The sequence below is a fragment of the Diadema antillarum genome, unplaced genomic scaffold (assembly GCF_040938485.1).
Source record: "Diadema antillarum isolate AM-2024a unplaced genomic scaffold, OU_Dant_1.0 seq00000886_RagTag, whole genome shotgun sequence".
NCBI lineage: Eukaryota > Metazoa > Echinodermata > Echinoidea > Diadematoida > Diadematidae > Diadema > Diadema antillarum.
In genome coordinates this window covers 301,601-320,233 of record NW_027271750.1, presented here as the reverse complement: position 1 = coordinate 320,233, position 18,633 = coordinate 301,601, and the positions used below count along the sequence as shown (strand labels likewise).

Genomic DNA, 18,633 nt, shown 5'->3' with positions numbered 1-18,633 from the left:
ACATTCTGATGCATTTTAGAAATTGTTAATAAGATTGCTGGGATGTAGGAGGAAGAAATCCTCACTGCATGGGATGGGGAGTTGATGGTGCGGGTGATGGTGTACTAGGCGCCCGAATAGCGAATAGCGAATAGCGAATACTGTATACTTCTATGTGAATGCAGCCTTAGGAGTATGTTGTTGTTTTTCACATGCAACAACAACAAAAATTTACATATTACTGTGTTCCTGCGGTGCATGGTTCTTTCCACCTTGTCATTTAAGAATAGGTGGATAGACAAAAAGATCAGAAATGCTGATTAGGAAGAAATGTAAGGTCTATACAAATGAATTAAGAAATCACTACGTCTTTATTGGATTTTTTTTGTTTTGTTTTGCGACTGGTTACTCTATGTGTACTTGTTGCTCACTATGCACTGTACATGGAAACTGTTGCTAATGCTTGAACTCAAGGATACACTCATTTCTCCAATGATATGCACATGATTTCTTCAAACGCATCAAAGATGAGTTACTACTAATTCAGTAAGACATGGATGTATATCGTAGGTCCGTATCGCACGTGTCAAGTGCATGCCACGTATTTCGGATTTCATCACGCCATTCCAAGCCACAGAGTGTGAGAGAGAGAGAGAGAGAGAGAGAGGGAGGGTAGGGGATGTTTCATAGATTGGTCTGAAAGGTAAACTTTTGTTTACTATTTCAAAACTTACTACTAGAAAAAAAATCTTATTCCAACCATAAACATTCATTAAGGGAAAAGAGACATAAGAAATGCTCACTGAGGAAATCATGACTCCATTACTCCGATTTGTCCTTGATGGGGTAAGTTTGTAATACGTATGTATACACTTGGAAGTCATTATCTGATAAAGCCTTTATAATCAATATATACTGTAAATACATACTAAAAACAGTAAGCATTCTTAAATTAAACAGAGTTAAAGATTCTGTAATCAATATGACTGAAAAAGCAAGAACTGGGATCGTGTCTGTCCATTTCCAATAGATTATTTTGACAAGCATTTTATAACATGTGAGTACCATCTTTACATGTTTTTCTAACAAAATCTTCATTGGTATAGTCCTTTTGAGACACAATATCCTATTTGCAGCTTGAAAAGAAAAAAGAAAAGTATACTACTAGTAGGATGGATAGATGGATCAATTGCAGTTTCATTTCTACTTTTGACAGAGCGTCAACACTTTGTCAGACTAACATATTAATGTTTTTATCTCCAGTATACACTGCATCCATCTCTCTCTCTCCATCTTCTTCTCTTCTGCTTTATGCTACAAGTTGTGCACAATCGGACTACTTCCTAACTCATCCCTCCTGGCCAAAGTCTGCAGTGAACTGCAGCTGCTTCTGAAGATCGCCTTCATTAACAGATGGCTTGACGTTGTGAAGGGCTCTGGTAAGGTCATTCTGGACAGCAGCAAGAATACAAGGAAGAAAAAAATGGGAAGAGAAAACAAATCATATTGACAGGAAAACAAGAAATGTAAGCATGTAAAGCTGCAAGAGCATCATCATATCAACCTATTCACGATTTGCTTTGATATGACTCACTGCATTCAATCCAGATATATTTTGAATGTGAAGTTGTGTCAAGCCCAAAACATGCTCAGTTGATAGTCTCTTTTATGCAACATACACATAGAGAATGTAACAGGATTTTGAAGGCACACTCACTTTTTAAATTCATGACGTGACCCATTGAAGTTCAGAACTTGAGACTTTGCAACACTTCATCTTGATCAGAATTCTTTTACTTTTTGCTCGGTTCTCGTTAGTTGGTTGGTTGCTGCATTATCTCAGAGTTTCTTATCCATCACTAATTCCAATGCTGATGCAACAAGGAGCACATATACTTACAAATGTGACAGCAGGTTCCTTGAGCTTTTCTCCTGGGACATCCATCCATGACATCTCCATGGCTCCCGGGCAGCCAGGGGAACAGGGCTCAAGGAGATCATTCATGATGACACTGGGATCATCTCGTGACGGACCCGAGACCTATCAGGATTTCACAGAGCGGACATGTGACGTAAAAGGTGATTAATTCTCGACCCATCAAAGATTGCTTGTAGTTTTCCAGGCGTACAACCCTCAGTTGTCCCCTTTCCCTGGATGAGACTTCCAAAGTACTGGGTGATTGACTCTCGGCAGCAAAATGACCTGGCTTCCCGCACTGTTGTTCTTGCTGAACTAACTTACACCACTCATGCTTATCACTTACCATTGAAAAGAAGGTTTTTAAAGATACTTAAATTTAGGAACTTTGATGGTGCCCATTTAAACAAATTGCAATCCTATTATCCTGGGGATGCTACCTGCCAAGTTTGGTGAAAATCATTCATGGGATTTTTCAGGGAGGCATTCCCAGATCCATCATGAACAAACTCAAAACTAAAGTCACCACTGTATTTATTCATAGCTTAAATTAAGCTCTTTTACTTTTGGTTCTACAGAAGAATATCTTTACAAATTCCTGAATTTTTAGTCCTTTTGGTCCTTATCTCCCCCCCCCCCCCACCCCCAAGAGTGTTGAAAATCCATCATGGGGTTTTCAACAAAAAGCTGAAAATGTGAAAATTGGGCCCCTCAATTTGTTTGCATTTGTTCAATTTGTTCATATAGGCACAAGCAATGAACAAACCAGAAACTACAATCACCAATGTACATACTGATCAAACTAACTAAGCTCTATAACTTCTGTTTCTAGAGAAGATTTTAAAGATTCCTTAATTTGGGGACTTGGGGAGTGGGCAAGGTATCCATATGAACAAATTGAGATCTTATCATTCCAGGCACTCCGGCACGCTAAAATACCTGATTGCCTCACGTCTTTTTCATCCTCCTTGATCTCATTCATAATGCATAGTTCACCACAGAGACAGCATTTCTCTATCTCAGGGTGCATTTATAGACTCAAAACTTCAAGGTTTTCAAACAAGTTGTATTGATTATGGACTGAGAAATGCATTTCAGAAACGCCCCCCCCCCCCCCAAAAAAAGTACTCTCTCTTTTAACACGTTTGAGTCAGAAACGTGTTTCTGTAGAAATGATAAATGCAAAGTCGTTTTGAAACGTGTTTATATCTCAGACCTACCCATGCCAATTACAGATCTCTGTTCCTTGGGTCAAAGACCTTCCTCTCAACTTGCTATAGAGATGATAAACGCAACAACTCAAGAAATGCAAACAGAAAGGCCTTTGAACGCGTCTTTTGATATTGAGTATTGAAACATGTTTCACAACATGGGAAAGATGGTAAACACAGCCTCAGTTAGCACTCTGCTCATGAAACAGACCAAACTTACAGATATCAAAACCACTCAGACATCAACTTACTTGTCGGAAGTGCGTTGCACTCTGGACTTTCCTGACAGGCATCATGAGGGCGTCCCGTACTACAATGCTGATGTCAGCACCGGAGTAGCCTTCGGACCTCTCCCCAAGTTCCCTGTATTCCTGCTCTGTCAGAGTAGATGTCGTCTTCCCCATGTGGATCTTGAACATGGTGGTGCGTGCGGGTGCCTCCGGGAGGGGAATGTATATCCTCTTCTCAAATCTATTGAGAGGAACACATGAAAACGACAGAAACAGAGGGTGACTTTTAAACACATCTGAGTATTTCATACTAGAACCATAGCTTTTGAAACATTCCCATACAAGCCAGTACATATATGGAATTGTTACATGACTCATCACACATGGACGTGCAATACTTCTGATTATATTTGAGGGGGAAATATCTTTTGTGTGGATGCACTCTCATGCAGAAACATACATTCTTTTAGGTGCCATTTCCAACGGCTCTGCGCATGGAAGGAGGTGAGAGTAGCAAATCTTCCTAAAGTGAACACTTTCAAACGATGTGTATGGGGCACCCTGCTCTGACATGGTGAGGGTCACTTGGCAGGTTGGATTCTCATCGCACACATTTTTAGAAGCATATGATTTCCTCAAAAGAAAAATGAATCTACTGATCAATATTTTCACACAATTAATTTGATGTACTGAGCAGCTAAAATACATAATTGCGGGTTCTTGAATTTGTGCTGTCCACTTGCTTTATCCTTGTATGTTTTAGTCCATTAACACGAAAGACTTGCTGCCTAACCCATTCAAATGTACGGGTGCACAGAAAATGAAAGTACTACACACACACACTCATACCATGGAAGCACCTCTGCAGAAACCAACGCATCACCGTGTTCAAAATATGCAGAGAAAATTGTGAAGATATTTTCACAAATTCTAGAATTTGTGCAAGCCAGAAGTAGTGCAAATTACATGAAAATTAATGTACTGCAAAAATGTCCACATTCACAGTATAGACCGATTCAAGCGACTGTTCATGGAAGTGCGCCCTCTTGAGGCGACGCCATAACTGAGGGCCAAACAGGCCAGGTTGGCAAGCGCCCTGCGTGCGTGGCAAGGGTGCCAACGGCAGCCAGTTCTTTTGCCACCCGGCACCAGCCGGCCAGCAAGCTATCTCTGGCGCTGGCAGCGATCGACGCATCTGGCTTTGTGACAACTAGTGTCTAAATTTTTTTTTCGCTAGCTAATTAAAAATAAATAAAATTAAACAACTTATACCGACTATGAGCGAATGGGTATATGACATACGGCTGTAGCCAAAACTTGAGTTTTAAGGTAAATATCGGTACGATCCGTGAATGTTTGTAGACTCTATTTCTTTGGCGATGACTTGGGTACTCGCGTGTAAGCCCCATATATTCACATTTGTGTAAGAGAATAACAAGGCAATCACCAAATTGTGTCTCACTCATTCGCGTACAAGGAATTAATATTTTTTATAACCCCCAGAAGTTAATTGACCTGCTTATGACCTTTGACCTTGTGGTGACCTTGAACACCCTAAGGGACATTTACCATCCAAGTTTGGTCACAAACGGACAAAGGGATCAAAAGTAATGAGCCGTAATCGAAACGCGCCATAAAAACTTAACATTGGGCCCTAAAAATTTGTTGACCCCTTTCTGTGACCTTTGACCTTGTGATGACCTTTAACTCCCCAAGGGACATCTACTGTCCAAGTTTGGTCACAAACGGACATAGGGATCAAAAGTTATGAGCCACAATCAAAACGTGCCCTAAAAACATAACATTGGGCCCTAAAAGTTTGTTGACCCCTGTCTGTGACCTTTGACCTTGTGACGACCTTCACCTCCCCAAGGGACATCTTCCATCCAAGTTTGGTCACAAACGGACAACGGGATCAAAAGTTATGAGCCATAAACGAAATGCGCCCTAAAAACTTAACATTGGGCCCTAAAAACTTAACATTGGGCACTAAAAAATCGTTGACCCCTGTCTGTAACCTTTGACCTTGTGGTTACCTTCAACTTCCCAAGAGACATCTACCATCACCCAAGTTTGATTGCCATTGTAGCAACATGTGCTGAGTTACGTGTGATAAGAGAGTCTTGCAAGTAAACTTTAACGTATGACCTCAAATGACCTTTGACCTTATTATGTGACCTCTTACAGCACCATAACATGAAGGTACCCCCAGTGCATCCATCACCCAAGTTTGATTGCCATTGTAGCAACACGTGTCGAGTTACATGTGATAAGAGTCTTGCAAGTAAACTTTAACGTATGACCTCAAATGACCTTTGACCTTATCCTGTGACCTCCAACAGCACCATAACATGAAGGTACCCCCAGTGCATCTATGACCCAAGTTAGGTTGTAATCCAAGCAACTTATGTGAAGTTATTTGTCAAAAGAGAGTCTTGCAGGTAAACTTTAACGTAGAAAAGAGAGTCTTGCACATACTCTTTAATATATGACCTCAAATGACCTTTGACATCATCACATGAAGATACCCCTAGTGCTTCTATCACCCAAGTGTGGCTGCCATTGTTGTAACAGTTGCCAAGTTATGCATCATAAGAGAGTCTTACAGGTAAACTTTAACATTTGTGACGGACGACGGATGGACGACGGACGGATGACGGACGGACGGCGGACGGACGGACGACGGACGGACGCCATTTGGATCCCTTAGTCTCGCCTTCACCTCCGGTGGGCGAGACAAAAACCGCTGGGGAGAATTATTGCTAGGCGCAGGCAGACGTCTTGCTAATAAGCCTAGGCTGTTGACAAGTTAACTGATATAATTAAATACAAATAATGAATAAGAATCTTGAGCCAGCAGGGTAGAATCTGTCTAACGTTTAGATCTTGTCTAGAAATCTAGGCAAGAGTCCAGACTAGATCTAGACCTATTGACTTCTAGAACCCTACATCCTGTATCATTTTCGGTTGTTGATAACTTCAGGCAAGCCTAACTAAGTAAACCAAACGCAATATAAATCTAGGAGTTTCTAGGCCGTATATGCCTAAACTTAAGTTACGTCTTTTACGACTACGTCGCCTGATGTCTACAACCAAAACTTCTACTGTTTTAGGTCTAAGTAACCTTCCATAACATCACGCTAACGCCTAATATTGTAATCTAATAAAGTGATTTTTAAATCATACTTTCTTAGTATGATTATGAAATGGATGTTTGCCACCATCCATGGTTTAGTATTTATAAGTATCACTTTATCAAAAGTCAAATTAAGAGTTCCAGGTCAAAATTGAATATGGTCAATTCAGTGCTGAACATTGAAGAAGTGAAAACAATGTAAGAATTTAACGTATCTTGAAACATTTATTTAGCTGTAGTGTAGGCTGTAAAATGTTTGTCATAATAATAAAGTCTAGCCAGGAAGTGTATTCTAACTTTGGCAAGTAGGACACCAAGGATTTTAAAAAAAGTGAATTATCAAATTCTTTGATCTAAACTTGTCTTCTAAGATGAACAACATATTTTACGAATATGCAGTGATAACCTAATTAGATAGAGAATCTAGTAGACATAGTTTGTTTCGAAATCTGTGCATTTTTATACCGTTGTATTTCACTTAATTGTTTTTAATTTGGCCTAAATTTATCATGCGTCAGCAGTGTCTGAATTTCACACACTGCCATGCAGCTTCCATTACCATTTTTTCTGTTATTTCTGCACCAAACAACTGCACAATGTGTTTTCCTGATCCTTCCTTTGAAGCTTTCAAAGTAGATCAATATGTCTGAATCACTCAATTTGTCCAAAAGAAAGGCATTAAAAGCCGCTGAATGACTTTTCCACAGTGAGTAAACAATCACAATAATTAGCGCGGCGCCGGCAGTTGCCGGCCGCGGCCCGGGGGCCAGGCCCGGCTAACAATGCGCGATGGGTACGCTAGGCTGCTGAGCTGCAAATGCAACTCGCTGGGTAGCTAGCTCGCTGGAAGCCCCCATTGGCCCCCAGTTATGGCGACCGTTATGGCGCCGCTAGCGGAGGTAGGTGAATAGGTCATCGAAATCGAATCGGTCTATACAAAAGCAATCAAAGGACACAATGTGGGATCAAACACAATGAAAGTTGGGATCCAGAGTTTCCCTTATTCAAATAAAATTTTGCTGTATTTGACATTTATTCCAAATGTGTTCAGCATTATCATAACAAGAGACCCGCGGGTCTAGCGCTCACCTGAGTATCGCAAGTTCACCTTTCACGCAGTCACTAATCTAAATTATTCACAGCTCTACCAAAATTTGACCAGGCATTCTCAAGTAGAAGATGAAAATGTACAATAAGGGCCCAAATTTTGTAAGATTCCTTAATTTGGGGGATTGGGGCCCCCTGGGGCCCTCTGGGTGGGGCATGGTGCCCATTTTGATAAATTGAGATCCTGACCCCCTAGGGATGCTACCTGCCAAGCTTGACGAAAATCCATCGTGAGGTTTTCAGGAAGAAGATGAAAATGTACAATTCAGGCCCCCATTTGGACCTTCCCAACTACCCCCCCCCCCCCCCCCCCCCCCACCCCTGCCCCCAAAAGGGACACCCCTGGATCTCCTATGAACAAACTTGAAACTACAGTCATTAATGTACTCACTCATAGTATTATCCTAGTTCTACAACTTCTGATTCTAGATAAGATTTTTAAAGATTCCTTCATTTTGGTGGTTTGGGCCCCCCTGGGGGCCCCCTGGGTGGGGCATGGTGCCCATTTAAACAAATTGAGATCTTAACCCCTTAGGGATGCTACCTGCCAAGTTTGGTGAAAATAGGTCATGGGGTTCTCAAGAAGAAGATGAAAATGTACAAGTTAGGCCCCATTAGGACCCCTCCTCAACCCCCCTCCCCTGGGTCCCAAGGGGGGGGGGGGGGGGGCACCCCTGATTCTGCCATGAACAAACTTGAAACTACAGTCATCAATGTACTAACTCATAGTATTAACTTAGCTCTATCACTTCTGGTTCTAGAGAAGAAGATTTTTACAGATTCCTTAATTTTGGGGGGTTTGGGGGCCCCCTGGGTGGGGCATGGTGCCCATTTTAACAAATTGAGTTCCTAACCCCCTAGGGATGCTACCTGCCAAGTTTGGTGAAAATGGGTCATGGGATTCTCAAGAAGAAGATGAAAATGTACAATTTAGGCCCCATTAGAACCCCTCCCCACCCCCCTCCCCTGGGTCCCAAGGGGGGCACCCCTGATTCTGCCATGAACAAACTTGAAACTACAGTCATCAATGTACTAACTTATAGTATTAACTTAGCTCTATCACTTCTGGTTCTAGAGAAGAAGATTTTTTACAGATTCCTTAAATTTGGGGGGGGGGGGGTTTGGGCCCCCCTGGGGGCCCCCTGGGTGGGGCATGGTGCCCATTTTAACAAATTGAGTTCCTAACCCCCTAGGGATGCTACCTGCCAAGTTTGATGAAAATCGGTCTTGGGGTTTTCAAGAAGAAGATGAAAATGTAAAAAGTTTACGCACGACACACAACAGACGACGGACGACGCACGCCGGACGCCAGACGAAGGGCGATCGCAATAGCTCACTTGAGCCTTTGGCTCAGGTGAGCTAAAAATTCAAATTCATTAATCAACTTTTTACCATGACTGAGAACAAAACATTCTACATATTTAAGCACTACCATTTAGAAGATCAAACCTACATGTGCCTTCGTTCAGAATTCATGCACATATGAAGCCTATGATTTCTGGTTTTCACATTCCTATGTTCAAACATACTTTCTACTTTCCATCTTCTTGGAACAGCATTACTCATTACAAGTGCCTTGCTAGCTCTTGGCAGCAGTGTGACTAACTTAGACAGAAGAACTGCATTCACATGAGACCGACAACAAGTTAGAATTTGGGCAAAACATGAGGAAGGCGCACTTTACCTTCTTCTGATTGCAGCATCCAAACACCAGGGGATATTTGTCGCTCCCAGGACCAGAATCTGATCATTGTCCACACCCACACCTGTCACAACAAGAGTGATGAATATCAAAGTTTACAACTAAGATGATACAGAGCAGCAAATTACTTTTATATCAAATTGGTGAACAAGCAAAACTGTTCCACATGAAGAGATTTCCCATCTATTGTAAAACGTGGAATATTCGTGTGCATTTTAATTTTGAAAATTACAGCGAGTGGTATGCCTCTGCTATAATGTATTATTATACAAACGAGTCTACAGAACATCTTGCCAATGTGAGACAATGGTTTCACATGATTGGCAAATAATCACTAACTGAAAATACACCGATTTCCATGGCAATGCTTTCAGTCATTTTAAAAATATGGACAAAAATAGTAATATCTCAGCATTTTCTCTTGACCTGTGACCCCATGACCCAAGTCTTTCCCAACAGAAGCAATGTGCAGTGTATGTATATACCAAAGTCAATTAAGAGCCAGCGAGCAAAATGTTCAAACAGGGATTGTTCACCTTATACAAAGCGTATAGATTGATTCGTTGTCATCCCACTCAAAATTCTGAACATGTCCAAAATAAAAAATTGGCTCAAGTGTATCTCTGCAAATCCCTAACAGCCAACAAATACAACATAGGTAATATGTAAAGTGAATGCTCTTTATGTCACTCTCGCCTTACTCTTCTCTCAACTAAAACAGGAAAACTATAAAGATAAAGATAAAGTATCAAACCACACCTTGCATCTGTACGAGGAACTCTGTCTTGACTCGCCGGGCACTCTCACTCTCATTGTCACTTCTTGAGCTGCAGAGGGAGTCCACCTCGTCGATGAAAATTATAGCTGGCTTCTTCATGCGGGATATAGCAAACAAAGACTTGACCATCCTGCAGATAGATAGGTGGTAGGCAAAACATTCACATCATGATTTGAAGCAAACAATAGAGATTTCACTGCACTCTTGTAACTTTCTTGTTCATCTGTGGCGTGTCAGTGAGAACGAGATTTAACAAAAAGTGAGACCGGGAGAAAGAGAGACTGATGAAAAGATGGAATAACTAAAGATTTGGTGCAAACACCAATAATTGGAAATATTTTTGTTTTAGTTCATCACAAAGGAATTATCGTCAGTGGGATGACAAGACCTTGTGTCTCAAATTTTGGAGAAAATCCCTTTTTGGATAAAAAATCAGATAATCACTTCAGTGATGTTTTGCACAAATTCTAGTTGTCTAACCCCCAAAATGAAGCCACCACGGCACATCCAAGGAAAGGCAATCCCATTTGTTACAGTGCTTTGGTGGCCATGTTTGTTTTGTTTGTTTGTGCTCTCCTGAACATTTGACATTTTTTAGATACAAGATTTTGTTGCACCGACAGCGATATATTTAGCAAAACTCACTTTTCACTCTCTCCAAGCCACTTGGACATGAGATCTGAGGAGGAGACAGAGAGGAAGGTAGAGTTGGCTTCAGTGGCGACTGCCTTAGCAAGGTAGGACTTCCCTGTTCCTGGGGGCTGTAAGAAAGAAAAATATTCACAATCATCTATCTGAAAATTACCACAATAAGAACTGTCACAAAAATTGCAGGCATGTCCTATTGTTAGTACATTTACAAGTGACAATATCTGATGAATTTCAAATCAGTTTTTGAGGCAACAAAGTACTCTATGTCCACAAATATATATATTTGTCGGTCAAGAATTACTCCACTCCTGGGAATCAGAGCATTTCTCATTGTTGAAGACTCTGAGAAAATTAGACACTTCTTGGAGAATTTGGATGTATCTAATGGCATAAGGGTAAACATGGGTATGTTGACGTTTCTTGATAAAATTGTTGGCTGGACAATTTCATATTTGATCTCCAAGGTGACAGCAGAGAAACATTCCCCAATCAAACAATTCTGCAGGAGTTGCTCTGTACAAGCTAGATGGTCATGATTTAATTAAAGGGGTTATCCTACTGGCTTGGAGACTAGGTGGCGACCTGGTTGTGACTGGAGTCTCACGGGTCACAGAGACATCTCAACAAGGTCTCCACGATGTCTCCTGGAAACTAGTCTTATCTCCAGGAAGTTGCAAAAGAATTTAAAGGGATGGTACAGTATTGGCGGAGACGAGAATTGGGCTTTTAACTTTTTGCGAGATACCAAGAACACACTTATGATACAGTACAGAGCATACCATTTTAAGAGGAATTCAAAGTTTATTTGATGAAAATCGGGTTTGGAATAACTCAAACATCCAAAAACAAAGTAAAACAAAGCAATTGCAATAAAGTGTGGGTCCCACACTTTATTAGAATCGCTCTGTTTTGGATATCTCAGTCATTTCAAAACCAATTTTCATCAAATAAACATTGAATTCCTTATAGAATTACATGCTCTTTCATATTTCATATAGAGGTTTCTCATTATTTCACAAAAAAATGTTAGAAACCTGAAATTAGGTCTCAACCAAAACTGTATGATCCCTTTAATAAGTATAATTTTTCCCACAGCCTTTTTGCAGTCAGTCTCCAGCTGGTTTCAAAGACATCTCCACAATGTCTCCTTAGTCACAGACACGTCTCACATTTTTCTGTAACGTCTGTGAGACTTCTCCCTCCTGCACATTTGTAACATGCAAACATGTGCCATTACAGAACAAGTACACCTTAATAGACATGTGGGTTGAGTGAATGCAGCAATATTAGTAGAACACATCAGTAATAGTTTGAGCAAAATCGGACAATCCGTTAAAAAGTTATGAATTTTCTGCTAGGTCACGGCTGGATGAAAAGACTACTATAGCTTGTGATGTCACATGAGTACAACGATATAAAGAAAGAATAAAGAAAATTCAACATATTTCCATTTTTCTCGCATAACAAAAGAACACTCGACTTCTCTCTTTCAGAAGGCAGGGGGAATAATATTACCCTTAACATACGTCAGTAGCAAGTCGAAGAAATGTGCACTTTGTTCAAAAAGTAAAGTTTTGTGAAATTCTTTTTTCATTTTCCTTATATAGATGTACGCATGTGACATCATACACTGTAGTGGTCTTCTCTTCCAGCAGTAACTGCGCAGATACTTAAAATATTCGTAACTTTTGAACGGATTGTCCAATTTTCCTCAAACTTTCACTGATGTGTTCTACTAATATTGCTGCATTCTCTCAATCCTCATGTATATGAAGGAGGACTTGTCCTTTAAAGGACTTGTCCTTTAAAGGACAAGTCCACCTTCATATACATGTGGATTGAGTGAACTTGTCCTTTAAAGTGTACCAATACTGTATACGCTATATATTTCGCGGGGGTTTTATTTTCGCGAATTTCGCGAGTCAGGAGCTATTCGTGAATTTAACAACACACGAAAATATTACCTTCCAAAATGAATCCCTTGCCTTGATGATACGAAAATTTCAGTACTAGTAGTAAACTGTACCATGTCATGGCTTACCGAGCAGACCATATACTAGTACTGTACTGGCTAAGCTTGTTTACGTACATATAGCACGTCCACGTCTACTTACGAATACTGTAGAGAGCCAATCCATTATCGCAAGGGGACCACTCATCAGAAATCTAGCGCGATGGACTTAACCACTTCAAAAATGTTGAATTCTAACTTACTAGTTAGCAGAGTTTGGTAAGTCTTTTTTTTCATGCAGTGTATAACTAGTATCATTCTTATTTGCTAGTAAGTTGAAAATTCACACTTTCTTTGCCACTTCATATTTTCTCTGGTCCCCCAATCGCGAATTTAACCACTCGCGAAAATGTGTGACAGCGGCAATTCGCGAAAATTTATGTATGCGAAAATTATAGCGTATACAGTACCCTGAGTATTATGTTTGCTATAGTAGTAGAATATACGAGACATGCCCTCTACAAAATATTAGAATTTTTTGTCACTCCGAACATGCGGAGCACAAGTGCCAAATTGTTATAGAGTTGTATGTTACTGATTTATTGAAAAATGTATACTTTCAGGAGCTACCACCGGTGAATTACGGCCATTTTTGTATATTCTTGGTATACACAAACTTTGATTTCCAGGGTATTGGTTAACTTTAAGAAAAACTGAGTGGTTGCGGAGGAGGAGGAGGAGTTGACTTGCCCCAAAAAGCAGGATTCCCCTCCAAGGCTTTCTCTTTCCAGTGAAGAGATGGGGGAACTTTGTAGGCATGATGACCGCTTCCTTCAGAGCCTCCTTGGCCCCCTCCAGTCCGGCCACATCTGACCACTTCACATTGGGGTTCTCCACGATAGCTCCTGTTGGAAAAAGAAAAAAATAGGAAAAGTTTCCAATCATTACATATTTGAGACTGGAAACCATGAAAAGTGTGTATAATCTATTAAGTCCCTTTGGGTTTACAGCCATTAATAAAATGAGAGGAAGAAATGCATTGCATTTGGACAAAACATGCTTTAAAAATACAGATATCACGGCAGGTAAATGAATATGACTGTACTATTTTGAAAGAAAGACACCATCTCGCTTATGATGCACAGTATCATGAAGAAAAATGTATCATTGTACTCACTCTATTACCACCTTTCATCAAAACGCCACTTTGAGCACGAAAGATATTATATTGCTTGAATGACAGAATCAACAAGCGACAGATAACATTGCCTTTCAAGTGCAGCCTCACAGGTATAGCAGTGTCTTCATCACTACATGAACTCTTAGCTGTGTACAGTACATACTGTAGAGAGGTTGGCCTTAAACATATACCGTGGAGACTTTGACTTTGCTTAGATGACGCCTAGCTGTGCTGTGTCAACTTTTTGAACAATTGAAGAACATAATATTCTTTATGTTGTGGTTTGCCTCTGGCACTGCATAGCTCAAATGATTGCACTTACCTTCAAGTTGTTTCTCCATCTTTTTGAGTTCAGCATTCTCCTCCTCATCACTGGAACTCTCGCCATTCCCACCTCCTTTGTTTGATTTTCTGCAAAGTTGACAAGCACAGAATCATCTCAATTAGAGAATACAGAAAGTAAAAAGTACATAGACATAATTAGTTACATCACAATTTGCATTGAGGAACTGGGGTTACACATTTTCTTTCATTTCCTTTTTTTTTTTCTTGTTTTCTTTTTTCTTTTTTTTTCATGCTGGGGGGTGGGGAAGTTGAAGAAAAATGTGGCTGAACAAAGGTGCACTGTGTGCTAATGGAGATAATCCTTACTTATTTGATCCAGCGCCCTCCTTGACAGGCTTCTTCTGCTTCTTGTTGAGGAAGTCCTTCAGCTGCTCAGCTCTCTCCAGGTAGTCCGTGCACTTGGCCCGAATGCTCTCCTTGGCCTTCTCACTGCTTGCCTCATCTGAAGAGGGGAAACTTGGCATGTTAGCTTTAAAGGTACCACTGCCCTGACTTCAAAGATTATTTGAATTTCTTGCAATGTCAAAGACAACAGAAGCACACTACTCAACAGTACAATACATTCATATGTCATGCTGATGAGAGATCTAGTAGTTAGAATTGTAAAGGCTCTCATCATAGACAGTATATTTTAGCTGAACATGCTCTCAGCTAGTTCAGTCACTTGCGGTAATGTGCACTCTAATGAGACATGTGATTTTCTGCTCAATCAACATAGTTGCACTGTCAGAGTTTTGAAGGTCGAATTTGACCAAAGCCTTTGACCCCCTGTACACTCATGTACTTCAATAATTTGTCCCAAGTCAGTAAAATCCTGTACACGGTAAATCTGCAGGCTAGTAAATTTTCATTTGATTCTTCAAATTTCTGCACAAGATGGATTTACAAATTTGACATAGCTTTGTATTGTAGTTCACATTTTGTTTGCTAAATTCTCATCTGCATCCAAATGCCATGCCAAAACTTACATGTAAGTAACAACTATTGCATGAATTACATTGCAAGTTTGATATAAAATGATATCATCTTATGATCACTTCTGTCATTATTTCTGTCTGTCTTTCTACAGCAAATGTCAAAGTTTGAACCTGACCAATTACCCTTCAAACCTTCATCAAATATTACCTCGATACTATGTACCAAACCTGCATTGTACACACGCGTACAGCTAGATCCACTGTTTTGACACTTACACTTTAGGCTGTGAAGAAAATACTGCACTCCATGCTCATACAGCTTCTGTGCTTCTTCATAGTTTTTCAACTTGTCTTGCTCTGTCGCTTTTGTGACGAGGTCAATTGCTTTCTGTTGATCAATAAAATGGTAAGTTGGTAGTTAAACGCATTGAATTCAAAGCACCGCGACTGACTAGACTGTTGCATCGTATTTAATAACAAACTAAGAATCTGATCATTTCATTTGGCAGAAGATACAATGCATTGGCCCTCTCCTAAATGGAATATAGCAAATCAAAATTGACCAACTATTGAGAGTACAATACCTTGCATCTATAGAACACACATTAATCAAGGTTTGAATAAAACTATCCAAGTATGTTTGTTAAATGTATTATATCATAGTTGATGTGACAGGCACATGTCATCAATGGACATGACCATAACAGATAAAGCATATACTGTATTTCGATCAAACAGGTGAGCAATGTTTCATCAAATCCTATGAGGTAAAAGTTATAAAAATCACTAACCAGAAAAGATTCCTGAGCATGCATTTGTCCCTTAATAATCATATGTTTCATACATCATGGTCTCAATAAAATTACATCAGTAAAGGATGGTGGTGTAGTGAGGGCCCTGTCACATCTACAGTAGTCCAGTCCAGTCTGTGTTTCGCAGTTATATAGTCCAAGCATTTCAATTCATGTGAGTGATTCGTAAACTTTGTGATAAGAATGTAGAAATTTTCAACAGTTTTGTTGTTGTGTGGCCGTGTTCGAGGGGTTTGTAGATATGTGTATGGGGTTTAGTAGATATGTGTATCACACACCATCAGACGCTGTGCTAGTAGTGCATGGCGTCTGGTCGGGCTAAGTGGCAGGCTAATCCCGGCAAAGGGCGCTGACCACTCGGTACAATACGGTTGGGGTCACCACGGTTAGTTGTGTAGGCCTACTCATGTGTGATGTAGGCCAATGAAAGGATTTATATTAGAGTATCTATAGCTTAACGTTACAATTTTTACATCTGGAACTAAACTGTTATTTTAATTGTAGTTTTAAATAGCAAAACCAGCCTATTGAATGATAGTGACATAGATTAGACTAGACTCTACTTAGTTTACACCCTCTAAATTTTATTCCTGAATCGAACCTTTTTTTCCTGTGGTAACTGGTTAGTGCATGGGTTAGGGCCCTAACGTTAATCCTATTTTGTTTTCTTATTGGCTAGTGGCTTCTCCTAAAAAATCTAATTTTATAACAGACTCTCGGTCAAGCCATGCCAAATGCATAAATACTTACTTGCATCGCAGCCATCGTGCTGGTTTGAAGGTGACCTCACTTGCTTTACTATCTGCCTTGCCTGTAGAATGAAGGGTGTCAGCTCAAACGTCCCAACCACAAAAACAAATGTTTTTATCTTAGACTTTATAGGTTCAATACACACACCGGCGGCGCAACTGCATGGAGAACTGCGGACTATCCCCTCAATGCAATGCCTCATTGAGTCAGTCACACGCAAATTCGTCAGACACGTTCCAACTTTACACCAGACATCAGCTAAGCTCACAATTTTTTCGTAGACAGCGATGATAGGCACGATGATAAAGTTAAAATATGAGATATAGGACCATACGTACATACACCAGGATTCTAGATGACTCCCGGTGTCTTTTTAGATCGGGCGGAGAATGTACAGCGCGTACTGTTACCACTGTTATGCTGTGTATGTGTAGGCCCTATGATAAAGATTTCCGTATTGCCAGTCGCGTAATGTCGGCGCACATAATGAGTATGCAGCACCATACACATAACACTGACAACGATGACTCCATCGGTCAAAATAAAATTCACGACACATCCATACAGTACCGCTGAGGGCAGCAAACATTCCTGAGGGTGAGGCCAAAGAGATTTTTCTCCTATCACTGCGGAAAATCTATTTTGGGTGAGGCACACTACTTCGGTGGTGAGGCAGCGCTAACTAAGGAAAAACAAACATATCGAATATCTATAAAAGGAGAGGGTGCCTGGCGTTTTATGTCATTTTTAGGGGGCATATTTCTCCTCACATCTCACAGAAATATTCAGAAATGGGATAGGATCTGAAATTGGTTGACCAGAACGAAACAGATTAACATTGTCACATTTAATATATTATTTTCCATGTTTAGTCATAAAAGTTGAAAACATAAAACTCAACACATGCAAGCTTGAAACGTAATAGTATGGCAGGAAATGAGTATGGCAGAACAATACAATTGCAAACGAGATCTATTCTATTCTATTGTTGTATTTAATGGGGACCTATCTATTGATAATTTTCCCCACAATGTGCGTATTCTTTATATAAAATCATGAATTATTGTTAATGAGGATGGGTGGTTTGTTTGGTGAAATGAGGGATGTAGCGATATGTATTGAGTTCATGAATTCATAACAATCTAAATTGATTTGTTCTATAGTATTTGTAGTGGTATACATGTGGGTTTATATAACATTAATTGATAATATTGTATAATGATATACATGTACATTGTATATATAAATCTGCCGAGGCTCCCCGGCCCAAGTTCATATTATAAAGATACATACGTGGGTTTCGTCTTGTGTGATTATTGCGCATATCATATAAATTCGTAATAATTTATATATAGTTTGCATTTTATAAATGCGTAATAATATAAATTCAAAACTCTGAATATTTCTGTGTTTATTTTATAAGGCACCAAAACTATCACTATATATAAGGGACGCCTATATTATCCTACTGCTGCAGAATACAAACGAGAGAGAGAAAAACAATGTTATAATATACTTTACCAACTGAAAACTAAGTGAATGTACAACGTAGTTGATAGAATATGGAAGGTGTATGACAACAGTCATTAAGGCTTCCTATGGGAAACCCAACTTTAAGTACTTTTATCATAATAGTTTGAGGAAACTCAATCACTTTTGTCTATGAACCGACTAGGAGCTAAAAGTGTGTGTATTGTGTATATAAGGTTAAGGAGAAAAAGAAATGTCAGATCGACAGAGAGAGGGACGAAAACCTGTTTTTCTTCTGAAGTACTTAGGAAGAATTTTTGTATCAGCATGACTACTTTGTAGAATATTACATTATTATGTATATGATGTACCATATGCGACGTGTGATAATTATACCTGTCTCGAAAAAGACAAGATGAAAACAATTTCACTAGCTGTCTTTTTATTTCCCGCCCTTAAAGTGCATAATGACGCAATCAGTGACAGTCATTGGTTA

At 39.8% G+C, this 18,633-nt stretch overlaps 1 protein-coding gene across 1 annotated transcript; it reads right to left on the bottom strand.

Moving 5' to 3' along the window:
- Window positions 1-887: 887 nt before the first annotated feature.
- LOC139740830 (vacuolar protein sorting-associated protein 4B-like) lies at window positions 888-17,092 on the bottom strand. Its single transcript, XM_071651402.1, has 11 exons — window positions 16,668-17,092; window positions 15,382-15,493; window positions 14,495-14,630; window positions 14,166-14,254; window positions 13,414-13,568; window positions 10,707-10,822; window positions 10,043-10,191; window positions 9,266-9,347; window positions 3,360-3,579; window positions 1,880-2,020; window positions 888-1,429 (listed from the first exon to the last, which is right to left on the bottom strand). Exons 1-11 carry the CDS (start codon window positions 16,680-16,682, stop codon window positions 1,328-1,330), a joined length of 1,317 nt encoding a protein of 438 aa, XP_071507503.1. The 5' UTR covers window positions 16,683-17,092; the 3' UTR covers window positions 888-1,327.
- Between the last annotated feature and the right edge of the window lie 1,541 nt (window positions 17,093-18,633).